The sequence below is a fragment of the Carassius auratus genome, chromosome 32 (genome assembly GCF_003368295.1).
Source record: "Carassius auratus strain Wakin chromosome 32, ASM336829v1, whole genome shotgun sequence".
NCBI lineage: Eukaryota > Metazoa > Chordata > Actinopteri > Cypriniformes > Cyprinidae > Carassius > Carassius auratus.
Genome location: NC_039274.1, coordinates 8,331,974 through 8,355,852, shown reverse-complemented (window position 1 = coordinate 8,355,852; position 23,879 = coordinate 8,331,974). Strand labels below are relative to the sequence as shown.

At 36.6% G+C, this 23,879-nt stretch overlaps 1 protein-coding gene and 1 long non-coding RNA gene across 3 annotated transcripts; one reads left to right on the top strand and one right to left on the bottom strand.

Annotated features, from left to right (window-relative positions):
* Positions 1 to 1,935: 1,935 nt before the first annotated feature.
* On the top strand, positions 1,936 to 3,446 carry LOC113051520 (uncharacterized). The gene is made up of 3 exons (XR_003276913.1): positions 1,936 to 2,076; positions 2,837 to 2,945; positions 3,054 to 3,446. It is a non-coding gene; the product is annotated as an uncharacterized LOC113051520 (long non-coding RNA).
* Positions 3,447 to 3,847: 401 nt separating this feature from the next.
* LOC113051519 (semaphorin-4B-like) lies at positions 3,848 to 16,982 on the bottom strand. 2 transcript variants are annotated; one of them, XM_026215347.1, is made up of 16 exons: positions 16,842 to 16,972; positions 16,484 to 16,640; positions 13,361 to 13,765; positions 11,985 to 12,145; positions 11,841 to 11,903; positions 11,640 to 11,738; positions 11,092 to 11,203; positions 10,850 to 10,966; positions 10,467 to 10,612; positions 8,040 to 8,215; positions 7,399 to 7,549; positions 7,078 to 7,288; positions 6,876 to 6,991; positions 6,284 to 6,441; positions 6,104 to 6,183; positions 3,848 to 6,008 (listed from the first exon to the last, which is right to left on the bottom strand). In XM_026215347.1, exons 3-16 carry the CDS (start codon positions 13,515 to 13,517, stop codon positions 5,206 to 5,208), a joined length of 2,550 nt encoding a protein of 849 aa, XP_026071132.1. In that variant the 5' UTR covers positions 13,518 to 13,765; positions 16,484 to 16,640; positions 16,842 to 16,972; the 3' UTR covers positions 3,848 to 5,205. The 2 variants fall into 2 exon arrangements, with proteins under 2 accessions (XP_026071132.1, XP_026071131.1); XM_026215346.1 differs by lacking the exon at positions 16,484 to 16,640 and having other exon boundaries at positions 16,842 to 16,982.
* Between the last annotated feature and the right edge of the window lie 6,897 nt (positions 16,983 to 23,879).

The following is a 23,879-nucleotide window of genomic DNA, read 5'->3' as shown; positions in this document are numbered from 1 at the left end:
AAGGCACACTCTTTTCTTATGATGAATTCCTTTCTTATTGTAAAATTGCAATTACTCAAAAATTATTTGCAATTGTTATTGGTCCGGTCCCTTCAGGTTCATATTTAAAGGTATTGATATAGACCATTGTCCTGATTCAGTGTCTTACTGAACTTATATTGGTAAAATTTGTTTTTCAGTAAGTCCCAAAAACACTGATAGTGCTATCAGTATCTTATGATAAGGTACAGTAACAATTTATCTTTGGAAAAGAGTATGTATTGTCTCATTTGGTCTCTTTATTGATCGGAAAATTTATTTGCTGGAGTAAAGTGTGGTTTTTACCACAGCAATAACATCTCAGAAATAAGATTAAAGAAGTTTCTTATAAGCTTATTCATAGGATTTATCCAGCAAATCATTATTAACAATTTTTTTTAAAAAGGAATAAAAGTAAAATGTTTTTTTTTTTTTTTTTTGTAATGAATACTGCCTTGCACTTATCTTGGCACTGTACAAACTCATCTACACTATGGAGTAAGGTCAAAAAAATGTATAGCGAAAATATATATATTAAGACCTTTTTTAAGACCTCCTTTTTTTAAGAGTTTAAAACCTTCTTCACTTCTTTGGGGAAATGTACTCTTTGGCACTACTACTGACTATCATGACCAAGAGGAACAGTACTTTACTTAATTAATTTACCTTTTCTATTGACCAAATTTAATATTCATAGGTGTAAATTTAACAATAAACCCCCCAAATGTATGGTTTTGTTGACTGAAATATGTAAATATAAGCACTTTAAAAGTTTGTAAACTTTACAATATATTTATCTGAGTTTATAAATATGTACATGTATTTATATCTTGTATTTTTGTTTAAAAATCTTACAGGCCTAATTTGTTGAAAAACTGTTTTTGTTTGTTGTAATTTGTCCTTCTTTCTTTTTTTTTCTTCTCTTATTTTAATGTGGTTTTCTTGATAACATTGTGTGTTATTGTTCCTTGAAAAAAAAAATATCAGACTGGAATGCAGCCAAAGAAAGAACCACCATCGCACTGGCGTCCCCTGCTGGTCAAGTACATGTAACTTACTCCACTATAAAGGTTCAATATAAACCTAGGAATGGACTATATATTTTGACTAAAATTTAAATAAATAATATCATAATATTTCATAAAGTGTGGAAGAATTTACAAATAGTCAAATGCTACTGGAATACAAAAATACATTAAAAAAATAAATAAATAAAATGAGGCTCGTATAGCACATGTAACATTACATGCACAAAGAACATGCAAAATACACACACACATACACACATAGCCTATATATATATATATATATATATATATATATATATATATATATATATATATATATATATATATATATATATATATATATATATATATATATATTGACGTACATCCGAGTAAATGACACGGAGGGAATTTAGCGAGTGAAAAAGTGAACTGGAACCTTAGACTGAAATTATGGAATATATATAATTAAGCATATACAAAAGTAAATACACGCATATACAAAATACTCAAAATTGCATATACCGCAGATTCCCTATTTCTTGTATTCCACCAGCTCTGAGGTATTTCCATCAGTAAGGTTCCTTTACTTTCTGATATTTCTGAGAACAAGGAGTTCGATGATGTCTTAAACTTCATTTGTATGATGGGTACCATATCCACAAAGCTAGATACCTTAAATTTAAATCCAGCTGCAGTATATTTGCTTTAGATCTACATTTATTATTATCATCACTTCAAAAATTATCCTCTAATAAAAAAGCACTGAAGACATCTCGTATAACGGTTTTTAAATACATCGTTTTGTTTTTGTTTTTATCTCTCCTCTGTATTCTCTCGTATAGCCTGTATTGTATGTTCTGCGTTCTGTATTATTTGTTTCTTTTGTATTTAATTATATATCCGCTGGAAAAAAAACTCGCTGCTGTATTCATATTGTATTGTCGTGAAGCTTCAGAATCACCTCGGGTCTGCCAGCCATCGTTAGTGCAGGAGGCTACGCCTGGCTGAGCTGTGCGCTCCGGCGACAACAAAACAGCAATCATGACTAGTGGGTATTGATTTTTATACCTTCCGATGACATGATCTCAGCTTCGACTATTATTAATGGAGGTACTTTCATAGAAAGCCGATTACAGGAGCGGTACAATCGCATGCTAACCAGCTAGCCAGCTAGCTTATTCTGTTTAGATTCCACGAAATTAAATCACAAGATTTCTCCTGCTATCCTGCTAAACAAGGCTAAATGCTGGTTTATGGTGACGTTAGTGGTTATTAATTGTTTATTATATACACTACGACACGGAAAACGTTTTCGATATGTTAACTGAAAGTTTTTTTTTTTTTTTTGCGTGGAAAGTTTCACATAAGCAAACTTAAAATGATATTGTCGAATATATTTTTATTAGAAATGTCACCCGGCAAAATTCTTTATGGAAGAGTGGACAATATGTTTCATTAGATTAGGAAGTTCTTTATTTCGTGATTTCTGTAGATTTTTGTTCTCAGTGTTTCAGGATGTTGTTATTATTGTAATGAAAGCTCTCTGGCGCCCTCTTTGCCACGTTGCCTCACTGCTTCACATGTCTCTGTTGTTGATGAAACTGTACTCAGATTAGGGTTTGCATGCATCAACCTTCCTTACTTTAAAAATACACACACTGACACTGAATAGATTTGCCAGTTGCAGACTGGAGTTTTAAACGGAGTGGTATCTTGTTTATTCATGTTCGATCCTGTGTGCAATCTTTATATATACACGGCAGTAAAGCACAAATAAGCCATTATTGATGTGATCTGTTGTCTTGCAGGGGGAAATCAGCGTGAGCTTGCCCGTCAGAAGAATGCTAAGAAGAACAATGAACATGCCAAAGGGAAGAGAAATGAGGATGGCCTCTCAGCAGCTGCCCGAAAGCAAAGGTATCTAAACAGGAAAAAACAAAAAAACAAATTGATAGTGAATTATGAAGTGCATCATACTGAATGTGAATAATATTTATTATTAGTAGTAGTATTATTGTATTTCAGAGATGCTGAAATCATGCAGCAGAAGCAAAAAAAGGCAAAAGAGAAGGTGGACCCTAAAGGCAATTAACCAGTGGCTGGCGCTGTGACCGACATGGCATCCTGATTTATTTTTTCTTTTTTTTTTTTTGGTCAAGAGCAGGTATCTGTCATTGTATAGATCTGGAGACTTTGATTCTTTAATGTTTCATCCCAAACTCTGTTATGTTCTTGAAAGGGCATATAAATTACACCGTACATAATGATTTGTGTTCAGCTGTTGAGGAGAGAGTTTCTTATGTTCAAATAATCAGAGCAAGACCAAATATTGGGAGTCTCAAAGATGTGTGGACTTGCACTGTAATCTTGTATTTTTGTATCAAATGCCCTTCTTAATAAAATTTACATTTTAATTCACATCTAGCAATTTATCCTTATACTATAGTTAGCCATATAATATGTGGATTATGATTCAGTGTTTTTAAATCTGCAGTCCGTAACACTTTTTGTTGTTAAAATTGAACAAAATCAATATTTGAGTAAGTACATAACCAGCCAGTGTTCGAAACTATCGCCTTACTTTAGCCCGATTTACAACGTTAAATTAATGATAAAGTTTTCTGATTTGAGTGGTTCAGGTAGGTTTTCACGGGAAATTCGAGCATGGCACAGCATCATTACGTCACGTCCGGCTAGTACTAGGCTATCGCATGTGAAGATCCTGCAGGTGGCCGATCGTTTAATTTGACCGCATTAAAATTATTCAGTGCACTTCATGAAAAGATGCGTGATAAAATAAAGAAATAATACTCCGACTATGACAGTTTATGCAAAATTTTATTTGCATCCCAGACAGTGGAGACACATTTTCTGACCCATTTCCATTTCTTCATTAATGTACAATTGACCACAAAATTAAACCAGGATGTTGACAGTGGCCTACATCATTTACAGCTTACAAATACTGGTAGAAAAACAAATAAAGTGCGTGAATGTACAAATGTAAAACAACATAAAAGATCACAAACTACTTTACATATCCATTCTAAACACAAATCTGAAAACACAGTGGAATGTAACACGATTAAACAGCATCAAACGTGTCAGTTAATGTGGATTAAAAAGAGTTTTCCAAGTGGAACGGAAGTCTAAAATAGCAATGTTAGTGAAGTCTGGATCACCCATAATTGAACTTAACTTTATTTTTACCCTAAAAAAAAAAACTGATTGCAAATGTACAGACATTATGAGCTCTTTTCTTAATGTATTAACCATTCCTCCAATATCACTTTACCACACGTCAAACAGACCATTTATAACACATAATATAATTATTTTGTGTTATTGTACGGTTTCATTGTCTTGGTTCTGCCTGTTTAGACTACGTCTACACCAAACACAAAAACAACCAACCTGTGAAGCAAAACAATCTCAAGCTTGTGCTTTATATTTCCAAACAACTCCTCAAATGCACATTCAAATATTCTTAATGCTCATACACGTATGCTACATTAGAACTAAATGTATTTTCATTATTTCTCCACATTTAATATTTCCATACACATACCATTATTTAACAGCAGACACTTTCCTAACATGAACACATTTGAATAACAGAATGGAAAACACATACTACTTCCCAAAAATGACTAAGAAATAATAATAATAATAAAATACCAAAAATAGAATCTTAAAAAGGGAAAAAAAAAAAAAAAGATTTCTAAAATGTTTAGAAAGTTCTATAATACTAGCGAGCTATCTGGTCTGAACTGCATGGTGTTTAATCCTGGTATAATGAAAAACTACAGAGCATGGATTATGGGTTTCATAGACAAATTTTTAAATGAAAGTTCCCCCACTTAAAACACTTATGCATTGAACCTTTGCGCAAAAACAGCAAAGGAACACAAACAGACATATAGAACAGTCCTCTCACCTTGAGTGAATCATTACTCTTGGTCTTGGCAGTGGTAATAGATAATAGATTTGAGGGCATTGTCTTAAGCAACTATACTTCAATTCACACACACTGTGCATGTCCTATCAATTCTCTTATACTCGGGGCTCAGTACGCTTTGTCTTCATGAAAGCTGCCCATTGAATGTACCAAGTGAATATAAAGAATTTCAGACTGTTAATGTGTCATTTATATAAATTAATTGGAAGCATCAGCATTTTAAACCACAGAGTCTTTGATCTCAGAGCCCAATCGTACCCGTGGCTGAGGGCAAATGTCACTGACTTCCACATGACTCTCTTTAAAGCCATTCTGTGGTGTTTGGGTGAGTGTCTGTGCTTCCTTGGAGTTGTGCTGCGTGCTTGTCTCTGATGGAGCAATTATGTAGCCACAGTTTTCCTCCAACGTCTGGTAGCTTTTGTGGTCGGATGGGGATGTTGGAAGCACACTTGTATTGAGGGGTAAACTCTCCCAGTGCCTGACTCTTCTCTTTTGCGCTCCTCCAGTTTGCTCTCCTCCTCTCAGTACCTCCTTCATCCGGCCCCTGTGTCGATATGCTACCGACAGCCCGAACGAAAGCACACAAACAGCTAACAGCACACACACTACTGCCAGCTCTGTGCCATATGTCTTTATGCGCAGTTGAGCGGAGTGCTCCGATTCGCTGGACAAGATGTCAGATGAAATGCTTTGGATTTTTTTTAAATGTGGATCTATTCGCCATGTGTTGGTTGTCGAATCAGATAACAGCTCTGCCTTCACACAGTAGTTGGCCAAGAGTTGCCTGAAGCCACGTTCTTCTGACCAGCACGAGAAGACCTCATCGCTGCCTGCACGGCTGCTGACTACCAACCCACCATCTGGGCTCGGGAACAGGAAGTGGCCTACATCTGGCTTATATGACCATTTCCTTTGGGCATGGTTGGAGCGTAGATTGCAGGGCAGTAGGAAAAGAGTATTAGGTGGGACGATAATGAGCTCACAAGCAGATTCTTGGGAACTTGGGAAAGAACGTGGTAACACTAGAAAGAGAGGAACAGAGATGGGTGTTAGGACATATTCAGATGGATGACAGATGTATATGTTGGCTTGTATATGTTGGCATTTGTAGGTTTACCTGAGCTCTCAGACACCACACTGAACATCGTGCCATTACATTTTGACGTATCTGCCTTCTCGATATCCTGCTGCCATTGGCTGAAATATGCATAGAAAGGTACAGATTGGTATTTGTACTCAAAATGATTAATGCAACAGATTATTTGGATAAAAAAAGGGAAAAAAAAAGAAGACTTACTTTTGTGGTGGGATACGTGTGACGTCAGTACAGTGTGTGCCTGTCCAGGCACAGTATGGGTCTCTGGCCAAAACACACTCGCCACAGTTGTTATGGAAACTGCAGTTTGCTACTGGCAGCTGCACAATACCAGAGTGTGACGACACAAATAACAAACCCTGTTTGTTGAGAGAGAGGACTGAAAGTGAAAGACTGAAACGAATGCTTTGTGGAGCACAAAGGCAAGATTTTTTTTTACATATTTGTTAAAATACACTACCATACAATACAAAAAAAAAAAAAAAAAGAAATAAATTTTATTCAGAATTTAAATTAAAAATTTCCATAAGTGACATTTTAAACTGTCACAAAAGATTTGTATTTCAAATGAATGCTGTTATTTTCATCTTTTATTCGTCGAAAAACTCAATGTATCACAAATGTACCACAGCATCACAGTTTCCACCAAAAGAAATTAATTAACATTAACCTAAATTAAAAAATTCTGTAAAATTATAACTCATTGTTAGTTCATGATATTTAATACATTAGCTAATGACAACAACTTGAACCTTTTTATGAAGTTTTACTGCATAAACACACACACACACACCTTAGTTGAATCCATCTCTATGTTTTGTACAGGTTGTTGCTCTGGGAACAGTTGGATCTCCTCAATGATGTGCATCATACCGCCTACATTCACAGCCTTCTGCAAACGTCCATCATCTGTCAAATCACAGAGCATAATGCCAACAGCTCTTTAGAAAATAAATGAAATCGCAGAATCTCAAACACTCAAAAAACCCACATACCTGTGCCGATGAACATCACATCGTAAGCAGCGTGGAGGCCTTGCACGTGGTGCACAGCAATTTGTGTGTAGTGCACAGAGTGTGTGAAGAGCACTAGCTGACTTTTGACAGGACTGTCCATCAGGAAGTGGTCTTTCACAAAGTTTAGTACCTTATCTGGCATATCAAGGGATGAGTGCATTCCCAGCTGTCTTGAAGCATTAGTAATACACTGTAGATAGGGAGAAAAAAAACTATCTTCACGATAAGCTTCACAGAAACTCAATGATCCTGCACTTATAGAACTGGTATATTGTATATTTTGAGTCGGTGTCATCTTACCATTCCAGGTCGTGGTTCAGGTACAGAGTGAGTGTGTGTGTACCACTGCTGAGTCTCTCGGTTCACCTCTTTGTAACGACCGGAAAATGCTTTTTCTACCTGATCCATGCTGAACACACACACTGCTGAACTGCCTGCTAGACCTTTACTCCTACAAAACATACAGCAACAAATTAGAAATAGATTTAACTATTTAATACATTTAATATTTGACTACTGTTTTATGATATAAATGTTGAAAGGTTGCCAATAATACCCAGTGAGGCAAACTACTTGACATTTTTAAATTGATAATATGCTGTCGTTTACGTGATTCATGCAATGTGAATCAGAAACAGTTTGCGTTTTGGACATCGGATATACAAAAAAGATTGAATGCATGTATTTTTTTTAATTATTTTCAAATAGTTTAAAATGATTACTTCTCAACTAGATTTACATCTTCAACATTTTTTTTCGACTTTATTTTCAAGTCATGGTTATGCCCTTGGATTACATTACAATAACATTTGCCTTGGATTACATTACAATAACATTTGCAATGTTACATTCCGTTTCTAGTATGATTAATTCATGAAAAACATCCCCTCCACTCAATCTTATCTTCCCTAGCTCCTCTGCATTTATTTATTTTTGCTCACCACTGAGAAGTGAAGACTGCATAGAAGAGTGTGTTTTTCTTGTGTTGGGCTGGAAGCACATACACATCCTGTATGATGTTGAAAGGAAAGCCATCGTCCGGTAGCGAACACAAGAGTTGAGCTTTCAGAAATGTGGTCCATTTCTTCTGCAGGACTCTCTTTCCACCTTGATCCTCCTGAGGTCATACACACAAACAAATGATGAACACTTTGAAACTAACAGTCTCAATGATTTATAATACTCTGAAAGACCACTAGGGGGAATCAACACGCCAGTCCTGGTTTCAGAGCATCTGGATCAAAATAAAGAAAAATAGAGAAACCCATTGTTGTGGCACCACAATACACCATCAGATAGTGATAGCACGGTACTGAATGATTATTACATTCAAATACAATAGTGTTTATATAATTCTCCAGGGCATCTCAAAGAATAATACCATAGTACATGTCTGAACAATTATCAAGGTACTCCCATGGGTTGTAGGCGGGTTAGCGGGTTAGCATTAGCGGGTAGGAAAGTAACACAATGTGTACTTTTTCTTCATGTTACCTTATTAAACCAGATCTCCAGGTTTATTTTTCACCTAAAGTCTGCAGTTTTTTGACTGATCCAGGGTCGTTTTTTGTTTTTTTGTTAAAATGACATACCATCCATTTTTGTCCCCCCAGGCCTCATACAGTCGGATTGAGCGAAGTACATACAGTATTGTTCAAAATAATAGCAGTACAATGTGACTAACCAGAATAATCAAGGTTTTTAGTATATTTTTTATTGCTACGTGGCAAACAAGTTACCAGTAGGTTCAGTAGATTGTCAGAAAACAAACAAGACCCAGCATTCATGATATGCACGCTCTTAAGGCTGTGCAATTGGGCAATTAGTTGAAAGGGGTGTGTTCAAAAAAATAGCAGTGTCTACCTTTGACTGTACAAACACAAAACTATTTTGTACAAACATTTTTTTTTTCTGGGATTTAGCAATCCTGTGAATCACTAAACTAATATTTAGTTGTATGACCACAGTTTTTTAAAACTGCTTGACATCTGTGTGGCATGGAGTCAACCAACTTGTGGCACCTCTCAGCTGTTATTCCACTCCATGATTCTTTAACAACATTCCACAATTCATTCACATTTCTTGGTTTTGCTTCAGAAACAGCATTTTTGATATCACCCCACAAGTTCTCAATTGGATTAAGGTCTGGAGATTGGGCTGGCCACTCCATAACATTAATTTTGTTGGTTTGGAACCAAGACTTTGCCCGTTTACTAGTGTGTTTTGGGTCATTGTATTGTTGAAACAACCATTTCAAGGGCATGTCCTCTTCAGCATAGGGCAACATGACCTCTTCAAGTATTTTAACATATGCAAACTGATCCATGATCCCTGGTATGCGATAAATAGGCCCAACACCATAGTAGGAGAAACATGCACATATCATGATGCTTGCACCTCCATGCTTCACTGTCTTCACTGTGTACTGTGGCTTGAATTCAGAGTTTGGGGGTCGTCTCACAAACTGCCTGTGGCCCTTGGACCCAAAAAGAACAATTTTACTCTCATCAGTCCACAAAATGTTCCTCCATTTCTCTTTAGGCCAGTTGATGTGTTCTTTGGCAAATTGTAACCTCTTCTGCACATGCCTTTTTTTTAACAGAGGGACTTTGCGGGGGATTCTTGAAAATAGATTAGCTTCACACAGACGTCTTCTAACTGTCACAGTACTTACAGGTAACTCCAGACTGTCTTTGATCATCCTGGAGGTGATCATTGGCTGAGCCTTTGCCATTCTGGTTATTCTTCTATCCATTTTGATGGTTGTCTTCCGTTTTCTTCCACGTCTCTCTGGTTTTGCTCTCCATTTTAAGGCATTGGAGATCATTTTAGCTGAACAGCCTATCATTTTTTGCACCTCTTTATAGGTTTTCCCCTCTCTAATCAACTTTTTAATCAAAGTACGCTGTTCTTCTGAACAATGTCTTGAACGACCCATTTTCCTCAGCTTTCAAATGCATGTTCAACAAGTGTTGGCTTCATCCTTAAATAGGGGCCACCTGATTCACACCTGTTTCTTCACAAAATTGATGACCTCAGTGATTGAATGCCACACTGCTATTTTTTTGAACACACCCCTTTCAACTAATTGCCCAATTGCACAGCCTTAAGAGCGTGCATATCATGAATGCTGGGTCTCATTTGTTTTCTGACAATCTACTGAACCTACTGGTAACTTGTTTGCCACGTAGCAATAAAAAAATATACGAAAAACCTTGATTATTCTGGTTAGTCACATTGTACTGCTATTATTTTGAACAAAACTGTAATGGGTGCGCGTATTGATATTGGATATATTGGCATTTGTGTATGTGTATGTGTGTGCAGTTACATGTACATGTGTGAACTGCTTAAACAATCCATCTTACCTTACACACACGTGCAATCCTGGACACTATGGTGTTATCAAAGAAGTCGAACTCCTTCCCCATCTCGCTGAAGAAAAAGTAAATCTGATCATCACTTCTCTCGCTGTCTGAACCTGATATATAAGCAGAACCTGCAAACGCTGGGTCTAATGGACCACAGCACACACACATACACACACACATAAATAAACACTTTCATAAAACATATACTAAAAATCTAATTTGTATCAATTTTTTAACCTCAGTATCAGAAAGTATAATTTGTTTTCAACATGCGTGAGAAAGCAGGGTTCTATAATCAGTGATGCTGGCATTTATTTTTGGATATTTATCTTCCAAGAAGTCCCTTGTGAGGAATTGTGTGTTTGTATATATATATTTACCCTGGAGCAAGTTAAAAGAGTTTTCTGTTTTGAGAGGGGTGCCAGACCCTAGACTCCTATATATGGTGTGTTCATTTCCCTGGAAGTTACCGACAGTAGCAGTGTACAGTTCCCCATCTGCAACACAACAAAACATGCAAGTGCTTATTAACAGTAAATCACCATGTTCATCAAACTGAATGATGTTTATGTATGGAGTTCAAACAAAACAAATGCATTGTTTCTGCATGAGTTTTTCTTACCCACTGTAATAGCTGTAGATCTGTATTCTGGATTAAATGGACAGCGTCCACGTCCGTCCTCCATAACGTGTTCCCCCTTTTCATCTCTTTGCAGAGAGAAACTGGAAATGTTCTACAAAATTTCCAGGAAACCATGGAGAAACAGTTAGAACAAATGACACCAAACACTAACACAATTAGGTCAATGATATGATAATTTTTTTAATTTAAATATACAATGACTTAAATATATCTAATTAAATAATTATTAAGTAGATCGTCTTTTATTATTATTCAACTGCTTATTAAAATGCTATGAAAAATGTGAAATAAAAGTCATGTCTTAACCAACACATGGAAAAAAAAAAACACAATAAACTGTATCAGACAGTACGTCTACAGACCCTTAAAAGTCAATAAGTCTTATAAAATATCACATAATTAGTTTTACCTTTAATTAATTAAATAAATAATAATTATATTATTCCATTTTACTAGATCTTTTTCTATTCTTTATCATGGATACACATAAATATAACTGAACATCATCAAGAGAAAAAAAGTCTCACAATGTAAGCACAGCTTGGACTGAAGGCATATGTTCCACACACATACAGGTGTGTGCTGTTCAGACGCAGTAAAATCTTGATGTAGTTGAAACAATCAGTCTGAAACACATAAGAGACAGATTATAATATATAGGATCACATTTTTTCACTTATATCACTTTTTTCACTTTTATATTAACAATCACCACAACACACATGCACCTGGGGGCCTTTTCCTTTAAAGATACACTCTTGCTTCTTCTTTTCTGGAGTGCTCCATGTGAGCTGCAAAAGACGCAAAACAAGGCTGAATAACATCAAAATCAACTCCTACACTATACTACAAACATTCTTGTATACACGTACTGTTTTCTGTAGATACGTCACGCTGATATTGTCCAGGCTGAGAGAGAATATGTTCTCCCTGGCTCCCACGTAGATTTTGTTTTCATCTGGGCTCAGCAGAAGGGTTGAATAGTTATACACGCCATCCACAGAGAACTCTCTCACTGATCGTCCTTCTGCATCTGAACACACACAGTTAAAAATATCACTTTAAACATGCAGCTTCCGTTTAAACACTTCAGAAAAAGAACAAAAATTTTCAGTTATCTGAAAAAGCATTAGATTTCACACACATACAAGCTATACGTAATATGTACACAAATATATAAATTATTAATGTACGTTCAAAATTTATCCTCTATTCCTCACATGGAATGCAACTTCAAAACTTCAAAAATCTGTCACACAAAGGAACCCTTGAAAATTACGTGGGTTTGCATGTCCAGAAGGCTTTCCTGGCAAGGCACAGAGGTCACTAGCGTCAGTGTTTCCTCATATAAGTCTTTACAAGCCATTTTGTTCTAATTACAACCATTACATTTGAATTTTCAACCTCAAGTGATTAATGAGTATGTCTGTCCTTCTGATTCAGTACACCAGCCAGGGTTTACAAATGGTTCTAATAGCCCTTGTAAATGTTTACAATCATGGATTCAACTCTCCTGTGTTTGGCTAAGATGAGTAAACGCAACATTTGAAACATAAAGGGTCTTTCGGGAACTAGACATCATGGCAGTTCAAGTAGCCCTAAAATTGAGCTAAATTATTTCAGGTGAGTGGAAGTCTGAGGGAATTTGGGCCAGCAGAGCTTCTCCTACAGAATATGTATGCATACACACACACACACATATACACACACACACACACACACACACACACACACACACACACACACACACACACATATACATATATATGACATTAATAAGAAAAATTTCCTACCAAATCAGCATATTAGAATGATGTAACATATCACACTGAAGACTGAAGTAATGGCTGTAAAAATTCTGCTTTGCCATCACAATATATATACAAAGAAAACAGTTATTTTGAATTGTAATATTTCACAATTTTACTGTATTTCCGATGAAATAAATGCAGTCCTGGTGAAAACATCATGGAATTACCACCTGATACCAACCAACACTGTATCATGGTACCACAGTACCGTATCAATGGTCAAAAAGTGGGCAGGAGTTTACATGTGTGCTATTGACTGATGCAATAAGCCATCCTACTACCCAAGCCAAAACTGAAATAATCCCTGAACAAGCACCAGTGTGAATGAACTTAACCCGTTAGCTCTTGGTGGGACTAATATGGTAGTAAGTAAATTGTAAATAGATTTAGATAAGAAAACATCTGTTGAATAATGAATAATTAATTGATGCACTCACTGTATGTGAAACTGATGCGTGCTGTGACATCATCTTCACTCGCCATGTTTGCTTGTAAAACTCCAGCCAAAATAATCCATATGGTCCCGAATAAAAGCCAGACAGAGTTTGTGGTTTCCATGGATACTTTCCATTGGACTTTATATTTGATTGCCATGGTTACTGCTTTGCAAATGGAGATGGTTATATTCCAGGCATCTTTGGGATTTAAATGTGATGTTTACACCGTCATTAATTCTTTCAGGTATACTTCTTTCAGTTATACTCCAGGTCAACGGGACATTGCATATTTCAATTAGGCTTCAAACAGGCCAAAGTTGAAAAGATATCAGATCCTTGTGGGTAAACACATTCCTCCTTTTATGTATTATCCATGTAGCAAACTCCAATGAGACTTTCTGGAATCTGCAGAGGGAGAAACAGAAGTACATTTAGTCATTTTATCAGATTACTAACTTACACACTGAAGGACGCAGCTTAGCTGGGAAGGAATAATAACAAAAATTAATTTCCCAACAACTATGTGTTACAGACACTCACAGCTGATACAAAAAACATTTAAAGCCTGAATCTAAGACAAGTAATAAATACATATATATTTTTTTCAGTTCAAAATAGACAGATCTCTAAATCCACAGCAGATGCTTAAGTGTTTTTTCTGGGAAAGAGTTTGAATCTCACGTCCTCCTCTTCATGATATTATCCAAACAGAATTTGGAAATGCAACAACTCCCTTTTGGCCTGATCAGATTTTAAGAGTGTTATGTCCTGAAAACAGGAAGGCTGTGTAGTCTCTGTTGCCTCAAATTCAACATACAAATGAAATGACAAAGTACCATAATGATTACGCTCACATTCTCATTTTCTATTTATTTGTAACATTTGTATTATTAATTTATTGTGGTTTCCTTTTGGGGAAAATTAAATCAGCATTCAAATCCAATTCCAAACAGACTGCCAGTGAATTAACTGTCAGATAGATCTGGTGGCAATTTTGTCTTTAGCAACTATAAAATGCAAACAATTAGAGACATTAAATAGCCTAAAGTTCAGCTATGAGAAACCATACAACTACAGATGTATTCATTTACAATACAGCCTAAATCGTTCATAGATGCAACAAAATTCCAGCTAAATATGTGTATTGACATCCGTTATAAGTACAAGTTGTGCACAAACAGACATTCAGCCTGCAGACTGAACTGCCCTGTGCTCCTGCTTAGACTCAAGGGTTAGATCTGGAAGTCAGGCACTTCTAAATGATTAAAGATACTGAGATAAAAATAAAACATGCTGCTTACACTTATGTTAACTACAGCTGCCAGATCACATGTACCATTACATACACAAACAAAAATATGGCTCTATGTAAAGACTTCCCTTACATGGAGAACTTTTGCCAATTAACAACCCTCCATTAACATTGAAATGACCTAATTTAGTGCATAATATCAAAAGATGATGATATGAAGGGCAATTAATAATATGACTCAATCCTCTGAACCGAAGGATTTTGTACTCAGGATTATAATGAATTAAAAACTGATGTGACTCGCTTTAACCGAATCACACATTATGCAGAGTAAACAAAAATAAACATGATAAATCTATCATTCTTAGGAGACTCTTAATGAAGCACCATGGGTGAATGTTCTCTCATTGTTACCATAAGACAAATTAAATGCATTACATCGTGAACCAGACCAAAGAGAAGCCGTAGATACAGAGGTCAAACTTGTTATCTTTTACTTTGAAAAGATCTGATATATGCAATAATGTTTACAAGCTGTCTATTATATATTTCCCCTAAAACTTTTATTATACTAACTGGAAGAAGGTAGTACACCATTGGTCAGGTTTCTTTGACTAAGTCCATTTGCATGGTAAGTCCCTGGAGCAAAAAGTTCAGTAAAGGCATTATCAATAACTTCTACTGAAACTCTTGAAGGTCATATACAAGTACAAACAACAGATATTGCACATGGGCACAAGAAGCACCAAGCTCATGTTTTCAGACCGTTACACAACAAAGGTTCTTTCCTGATGTGTAAGATGGCAAGAACAGTCTTCCTCTGACAAATTAATACGCCAAATGTAGAGAGGTTATCATTTTTGGACTCTGACAAACAGAATAACTTGCACTGTCTTCTCTAAATAATATAAACATCAAACGGTTCTTTGATAGGACATACAAGGTATTCATTGTCTAGTCCTCAGAGTCTTTGATCCAAAAGGTTGATGCAGTTCTAAGCAGAGCAGAGTTTAAGTAAATAACAAAGGTCTGCTTTCATGTTGTGCTCTCTTGTTTGCCCAACCACTGAGATGAACTAGTTTTTTGTTTTTGCAACCACTCTATTACAATATTAGAAAGCTTCTCTCAATTTTGATTATAACTAAAATCATCTTTCGTAGAAAAGAAAAGTTTTGATAATCATTTTAAATTAAATTGTTTCCTCAAGTGTTAATTATCAAACCTACCTGGCATACACTACACTCCGAAGTCACATGGTCTCACATGGCTAAATTAAGTTAAAAGGAGAAGACACAAATGAGGAAGATTTTATCTTATTTTCAGATTCCACTCATAATAAAAATTAATATCAATCATTAATGTAAATGAATGCAATACGCCTGATTGACGTATATTTGGAAAACAAAGGAAACTAATTTTATAGAATGGATTCTAATACAATTAGGGACAAATAAATTTCAATACAAGATCAAATGCTCTTTAAAAATCAAAACCCAATCAAATGTTATAGTTCTTTTTTCATTCTGTAGATGTTTTCATTTGCCTGACATCATCATGGATGTGATCAAGCTTCAGTATCCACCTGATAACTGCGATTGATAATTAATGAGGGTCTGTTTTAAGCACTCTTCAACCACAACTTAAAATGTTAGATAAAGTAACTTTTTCAGGCATCTTAATGGTTCAGAACAGGTCTGGTGATTTGCCCCACTTGATCCGAATAAACAGTTCGAAATAAAAAGCAAAGCCTATGCAAAGATTAAAATGAATACAATTAGAATACGATTCAATGCATTTACAGTTAAGAAGGTGACAGCAACACAGAAATAAATAAAATAAACAGCTTTTATCAGTGCTCTTGTTCAGCCTACTTTTAAAGTTCGTTCTCTCTCACACGTAGCTACTTCCAGATGTCGAGTTTACTCCGCGGTGACTGTGTGGTAAGCACAGACGCACAATTCAGCACCACCTTGTTTATATGATCCCATTTCCACCCACACACGATATACAGTCTGGATCCTAGTACACCTTAATATCAAAGCACTTATGTTAAACGGAAATTAATTATTGACTTATATTAAAAAGTGATGTTTTGCAACAGCTGACGTTACAGCGTTCAACAGATAAACGTGGTCAGTCCCACGTCTCCGAGCAATAATAAATCATCCGTCGCACCTCTAGTCAACCCTGGCCCCTTTTTATTTATTGCTTATTATATACGCAACTTACCACTAAAGCGCTTAAAACCATTACATCTGTTATCTGATGTAAATCGTCAATGAGCCTTCAGAACTGTATTCCAGCATGGTTTCTCTCAGTCCCGATTAACTGCGTAAGATCCAGCCTCTGATTTCTTCGCTCATGGATCTACCTCCGAGACAGTCACTCTGCAGTTATACCTACTTGAAGACACTCGACCCTCCTCCAACCATTCACTGGAGCCACACCTCTAACACACAGACATGAAACTACACTCTGCACTGGCAGAGAAACAGTATGTTTTATTCATAGTCACAATTGTAACCAATGGGAAACTACAGTAAAAATTGCTCATTTGGTAAATAAGACCCAAAAAGTTTTTTTTTTAAGTCAAATTTTGGGGGACAAGAAATTAAATGTAAGTTTATTTAATGAGGCGCAAACTGGTCATAACTGTTTACAAGAGTCATGTAAAACAAAAAGTCTAAAATACAAAAAATATACTAGACTATATTTTTTATAATCGTTGAACTCAAAAGTTGTGCTCACCACTGTAAATCCTTGTTTGTTTGTTGTTGCTTTCATTTAAAAAGGGTTTAATAGTTTTAAAGCCAACCGGGGATATATGAGGTTTCTGGATTTCTGGGACTCCCAAAATTCAGATTGAGAAGAATAATTCACAGTGTAGTGCTCAAAGGAAATTACAGAAGATTAGATCTAGATCAGCAGCAAGGGCCATGAGCTCAGGCATCCATGAAATCACTAGTAAAGTTACGGCAGGCATCAAATGCAGTTTAATACTTCTAATGAGCAGTTGTGCCAGTCAGGAGTTGGTTAAAAACTAACGATTAAAGGATAATCTCCAACCTTGGGTATAGTCTTTCTCATCCTCTTTTTACTGGTAATGTCATTCTTTTGAATCATTCACTCTATTATTATGTCCTGATAGAGATTCAAAGTTAGAATGTTTCTTTGTTCACCTGGTATTCATTCACAAACTGCACCCTGTTTGTTGTTTGTGCAGAATAACATAATCCATGCCGTGAAGCATTTATGTAAATACAAAAAAGTGTTTCATCTATGATGAGGAAGAACCAGAGAGAAAGGTTCCTATACTTCTGTGTCATGCTGTACTCTTTCTTATCTTTTTTGGTCTGTCCTTAGCATCTCCTAGCTTGTCTCCTAGGTAACCAGTATTTGATCGGTCTACTCCACAATTAAACAAATGAGAAATGAGAGCCCTGAGTCATGTGCACAATTCGCTTTTACACAGTGGACCATACCAACTTTGTCTACAATTTAAGGTTGCCATCCAAAGGTAAACCGCTAGTCTGAGTCATATTTTTCTTATCCATTTGTTACAAAAGCTTCTGTTTTAACATGGCGAGCCAAATGCACAGCTAGATGGATGACTTCTGACAATTCATCAAATGTCGTTTGGTGAATGAAACATTGATAGAGCTGAGAGACCAAATGCATTCAGCAGATACAGGAGACAACTAAAATAGTCTAGACATGCAACTTAAGCACTCTTTTGGGGTACTGGAGATACTAAAGAGAAAGAGTGTCTCTCTCTCTCTCTCTCTCTCTCTCTCTCTTGAGATTTCTCTGGTACCCTTAATGGACTGGCTGACGATGCTGATCCAAATTCCTCCCTTTCTTATTCTTTTCTCTTTCTCTTTCTCTCTCTCACACCAAGTCACATGTGTTTGACTCAGCAAGCCTTCATATCCTCCTCTTCAAATTCAAATAAAATCAAAACATCCGAGAGACACCAAAGTGTTAATACTCCTAGGAATCGAGCCAGTTCAGAGTGTTGCTGCTGGGCAGTTCTGCCCCTCAGTGCATGGCATGAACAGTCTGATGAGTTGTGGCATGGGAGAGGGATATCTTGTGTAAACACAAGGGTTGCATTCCTAGGCCCTGAGACTTGACTGGCGATTAAGAACTGACGTTAGTCAGAGTGACCAGCAGTCCATATAACTAAATAAATGGTGCATCCAGCTTACATGACCAGACACAAATCTTTCTAGACCTAATAGAAGGAAAATCTTTTTGAATTGTGAGTGGATATCTGTCTGAATTGTGAGATAAAAGATAACAAGCTGGAAACAAGCTTTCATATAGGTTTGGCACAACATCAAAAATAAACTTGACAGTAATGTCAGTTACAGGCCTTCATCTATTTGGGTCAGCTGCATTCTTAAAAGATTAAAACAAGCAAAACAAACTATGATGACCTGACTGTTCTGAGTCAGCAAACTCTCAGAAATAATAAGCTGTCTTACAGTTTTGTTAGTTTGTGACCTGTAGACAAAAAAATAAATAAATGGGTATTTCAGAGTAAAAACAATTATTGTAATGTCGTCAAAACTAGGAATGCAACTCTAAATACAAGTATCTGCTTATTTTCTGTTAAGAGGATTCTTTTTGGGTTGTTCAGGCTTATTTGCAAGACATATTTGAATGAGAATTGAATGAGAATGGATAGTGCTCTAGGGACCGTTACCTCATCTCTCAGAGCAACAAAACAGGAATCAAGTGAGTGAAACAGTGAAAGAAAAGGAGGATGGGGGTGGGAGACTGTGAGAAGGAGAGGAAGACAGAAACTAGAGCAGGATGTCTAAAGTCAATGCTCTGACTTTTCTTTAGCAGCTCAACAAACTGAATCCTATTTTTTTTTGTCAGTAACAGGTTAGTTTTAAACAAGTCTAAACTGTACAACTGAACATCTTGACAGAGAAAAAAAAAATATTCGGATCTCCGAGATGAAAGTAGCACAGACCCAAATAAAAGACCATGCCACTCCATTCACTTTGTGTGCAGTGGAGTGTCACTGAATGTGGGAAGGTATACATGTACTCTGTGTGTTGTGTGTATGTGTGTGTGTGTGTGTGTGTGTGTGTGTGTGTGTGTGTGTGCGTGTGCGCGTGTGTGCATGTTCTTTATATGATTCACTCCACACTGAATTACAGCCAGAAACTCTCAAGCTCTTCTCTCCCACTGGGTCTATACACACCCCACTGTGGGTGTGGATACACATCCATAGAAGAAGAAAGGCTTCTTTCACACAATCATGTCAAGAGTTGAAATAATGTAACCAGTAACCACCTGTTGATGTATGCATGTGTTTGTGCACATGTAGATACATATAAGTGTGATGTAATTCCTGTATTCTGGAGACATTTTGAGTCACAACGATTAGTCCTTCCAGGTGCATCCCAATGGGACGGGAACACTTCAATCCTAATCAGATTTACACAGGGTCAAATACTCACTCAAACACTCAGTCTTCCCACTGGTCACAGATGTTGAGGGGACATGATGCAATGCACAGAAACCGATGTCTATCTCAGTTGAGATCAGCTCTAACCCTGAGCCACAACTTAATCCAGCAGGGGGAGGGGCATATTAATTTTAATATAAATTATATAAATTATAACGTTAATTTGATAACAAATTATAATTATACATTTTATGAAACTCTACAAATAATGCTTAATTGAATATCAATATTAGATGTATGAAAAAAACTATTTATGCATGCTTTACAATTGCTTGACACTATACAAATAGTTTATAGGAAAAAATTGTGGTTAGTTAAATGTTTGAGATACAGGTGAGAAACCTTTACCTCAGTTTTTCAGATTATGACCTTTTCCACTAGCACATGATCCACAATTATTAATGCACTTTTTTTCTTATTTCACTAAACCCATACTTTGTACTGTTTTACTGTCACACCTTAATCCCTGTCCAAGCATGTAATTTGGCCAACAATGGTCAATTTGGGAACCCTGTTTTACAGCACTTTACCTTGCTACACTGATATAGCATTTTTCACATGGGTCTTTTACTACCACATGTGACTATGGGAATAATGAGGAGGTCAAGTCTGATAAAAGACAATATGCAAATTAACCAGGATTGCAGGGTTACCCAATAGGACCCTGCCAAACAGGCAGTAGCAGTATTCCCCAGGAGGTCTCATCCATGTACAGGACAGACTGAACCCTGCTTGGCTTCAGTGAAACCAGGAGAGAGCAGTCGAGTGAAAGTTTTTTACATTTACATTTAATAAACCAATATACTGAATGAAAACCGCTAAGACTTACGGGATCGATTGACCTCATGAAGTGATTTTTTATTGATAATGAGAGTGCGACCTCTTCTGTTAGTGCAGGAAACTAGGCTAGTGAAACAATAGCGTCCTCTAACGTCCGTTATTTGAATAAGTCCTATAAATTATATAAATTAACCCAAACAAAAGTGCACGTTGAAGACAGATACAGAATAAACATACTGCTTAAATAATAAAAAATCTCTACATTTTGTGCTTTGAGAGGAATATCACTTCATTAGCTCAGGTTTCTCACATTTTGTCATTCCGTCCTTCAACAAACATAATCGTCTGCGTAGCCAATATTTGCAATCAAATGAGTGTGCAGGTAGATATTTTGTGGCCACGAGCTCCATCATTTACTTGTGACAGCGAGGAGGAGCCCGGGCTGTTTATTCGTTCACGTCACTCTTTCTCTCATTCCCTTCTTCCTTCCCTCCTTCCTTCCTTCCTTCCTGCCGAACACAGAGAACCAGACCAGCAACAATTCAAACTAGAAAGCGATATTCAAATCTTCCAAAGTGTTTTCTACGTATACACCCGATTTTTGGAGCGTGGTAAGTTCGACAACGGTCCGTTCATTATTGCCATAGAAACAGAAAACGAAACTGATCGTGTAGCCCCGACAAAATGCGGCTGTCCCACTGTCTGTCCCAGCGAAAACTCACCGATTTGTGCCTAACTGGCCTCAAAAAATAATGTGCACTCTGAACTGGATGCTGATATTTACATTTCCGCTTTTCATCTGACATCTACATAACGATTTGCACTCGTATTTCCGAGAGAGCGATTCAGTATGTGGGTCATTTTATAGAGCCAAAATGTCGCCTTTTCTCTTTACTTCCACACACACTCTCTCGTGGCACAAACAGATGGCGTCGGGAGGGGAATGGAGGGAGTGAAAAAGAGCCGCATAAACGAAGAGAGCAGGCCCCACTCGCCGTCACTTAGCCTAGCTCACTATATGACCGGAGCAAAACTTAAGACAGGCCCATCCTCATGAGGTCTGGAGTTTCTTTTTCAACTCTTTACGTCTCGATGGAGCTGCTGATGCTGAGTTTTAAGATGTAGCTAGCTAGCTTGCTAGTGAATTGGGATTTGTTGTAGTGTAGGTCCAAGGGTATTCGTTGCCATATTTAAGAATGAAGACAGAGAGAGTGAAAGAATACGGTCTCCGTTTTAATCACGGCGAGTGTTTGTCTACATCTCTGACTGAAGGTCAGGTGCATCATTGTCACATCACAGATCTCCAGATCAACTGAAAGAGCAGCAGCATCACAGCTTGAACTTTTATGCATCAAGTGTTCATACTCGGCTCGCTTTGAATGAGGCATGATGGTTAAATCTGACTTTGAAGACCACATCCAAACATTTGTTGATTTATATGATTATGTAGTGGATGTTTTAAGTGATGGTTTTGATGGAAGGCCAATAACTACACAGGTCTACTTAACACCCGCTCATGCCAAGAACGGAAACTATAAAGAGATAACTATAACTAAGTATACTACCACATGCAGCATAACGTGGTTTATTTTGAAGACTAACTATATTCGTGCAGTTACGTCGCGTACCGCTTTAAAGTGCCAGCTCTTTAAAGTTCAGTGGATTCTGATTGGCTGTCAGGGTGTTGTGTTGTTTTTATTATTCATCATATGGAAAAGTCGTTCTTAAAGTTATTGCAAATTTGTCATTTGTCCGTGCTGTTAAAGTACTGTTCACACTGTTATTGTTAGTACATGGTTGAGAATGTTTCATGTGCATAAAGCAGTTTAAAAGCCTATCAAACAGCTGTTGAATGATGAAAAGCACATTGTATGTAAAGACATTTGAGTTAATATTGTGAATATATGTTGATTTCATTTATGCTATTTGGTGTATCCCCGTTTGTCACAATTTAAATGTTTAGTAATTGAGTAATATGTGTATATCGGCCACCGGCTGTTCAGCTATTAGGTGTATCGGTCATTGAAAAAACCCCTCTACTAACTATGTTTTTTCCATGTATATGGAATTAACAGGTTTGTCGCATGGCATAATATGTAAGGCCATCAATATCAGCTTGCATTAGTTGTGAATCGCTTTTTTTTTTTTTTTAAATCTTAGTTCTTATAAAGACGAAGTTGACGAGAGGTGTGGGTTATCAGTTATGTTCTAGGGCAAGGAATCATTTACTGTTTTTAATGCTATAAAATCAAGCAACACTTGTTTCCCTCTATCACACACTCCTTATTGGCATTAACGGTTTATTTCAGGTATCTGTAGATGTGAATGATATTGGCGGTCCTTATTACAATTTTAACCTTGACAAATCTAACAGTATGTCTTTATAATTGTAGCTCTACTTGAGATGCATTGGCTGGACAGATGGTCGTTAAATTCTTGCATGTGTTTCTGCTTGCTTGATGTAATGCACAGTAATCATTACTGTTGAGATTTTGACAATAACATGTTTATCTTATAATATAATGGGCACGATTTATAGATAATAATAAATTAGTGCATTTGTACCCTATGTAATATTACACAGTGATGGAGCTTGAAAGATGTCTGTACTATATTTGTGAAAGAATAGATGCAGTTTAGATTACACTGTAATTACTGACTCTTTAAAGGCCTTGCCACATGGAATGACTTAGTGAATTTTCTTGCTTTGTTCTAATGTAAACCTTATCATGTAATGTGTCTATAGCAACGCATTAGGCTTGATTGACTTAGATGTTATTGTAAAGAGTCCAGTGAATCATGCCACAATGTTCTTTAGCTTGGTATTACTTCAGCTACCTGCTGTACCTTTGCTACTGCACTCTGAAAACTATAAATGCAGTGAGCATCTCTCTCTGTGCGGCATATCACAAACAGCTTCTGTTTGTATGTGGCCAGCATCTATATTAGTTGTACATTTGAGGCAACAAAGACAATTGGAGAGTAAGAATAGCACATTAATG

Excerpts from the sequence above, each read along its gene's own strand:
- LOC113051519 (XM_026215346.1), bottom strand. The coding sequence starts at position 13,517 with ATGGCAATCAAATATAAAGTCCAATGGAAAGTATCCATGGAAACCACA. Across the intron at positions 11,739-11,840 it reads TTAAAGGAAAAGGCCCCCAG|ACTGATTGTTTCAACTACAT; the intron begins GTGCATGTGTGT and ends TATGTGTTTCAG. Across the intron at positions 6,184-6,283 it reads ACACGTATCCCACCACAAAA|CCAATGGCAGCAGGATATCG; the intron begins GTAAGTCTTCTT and ends TGCATATTTCAG.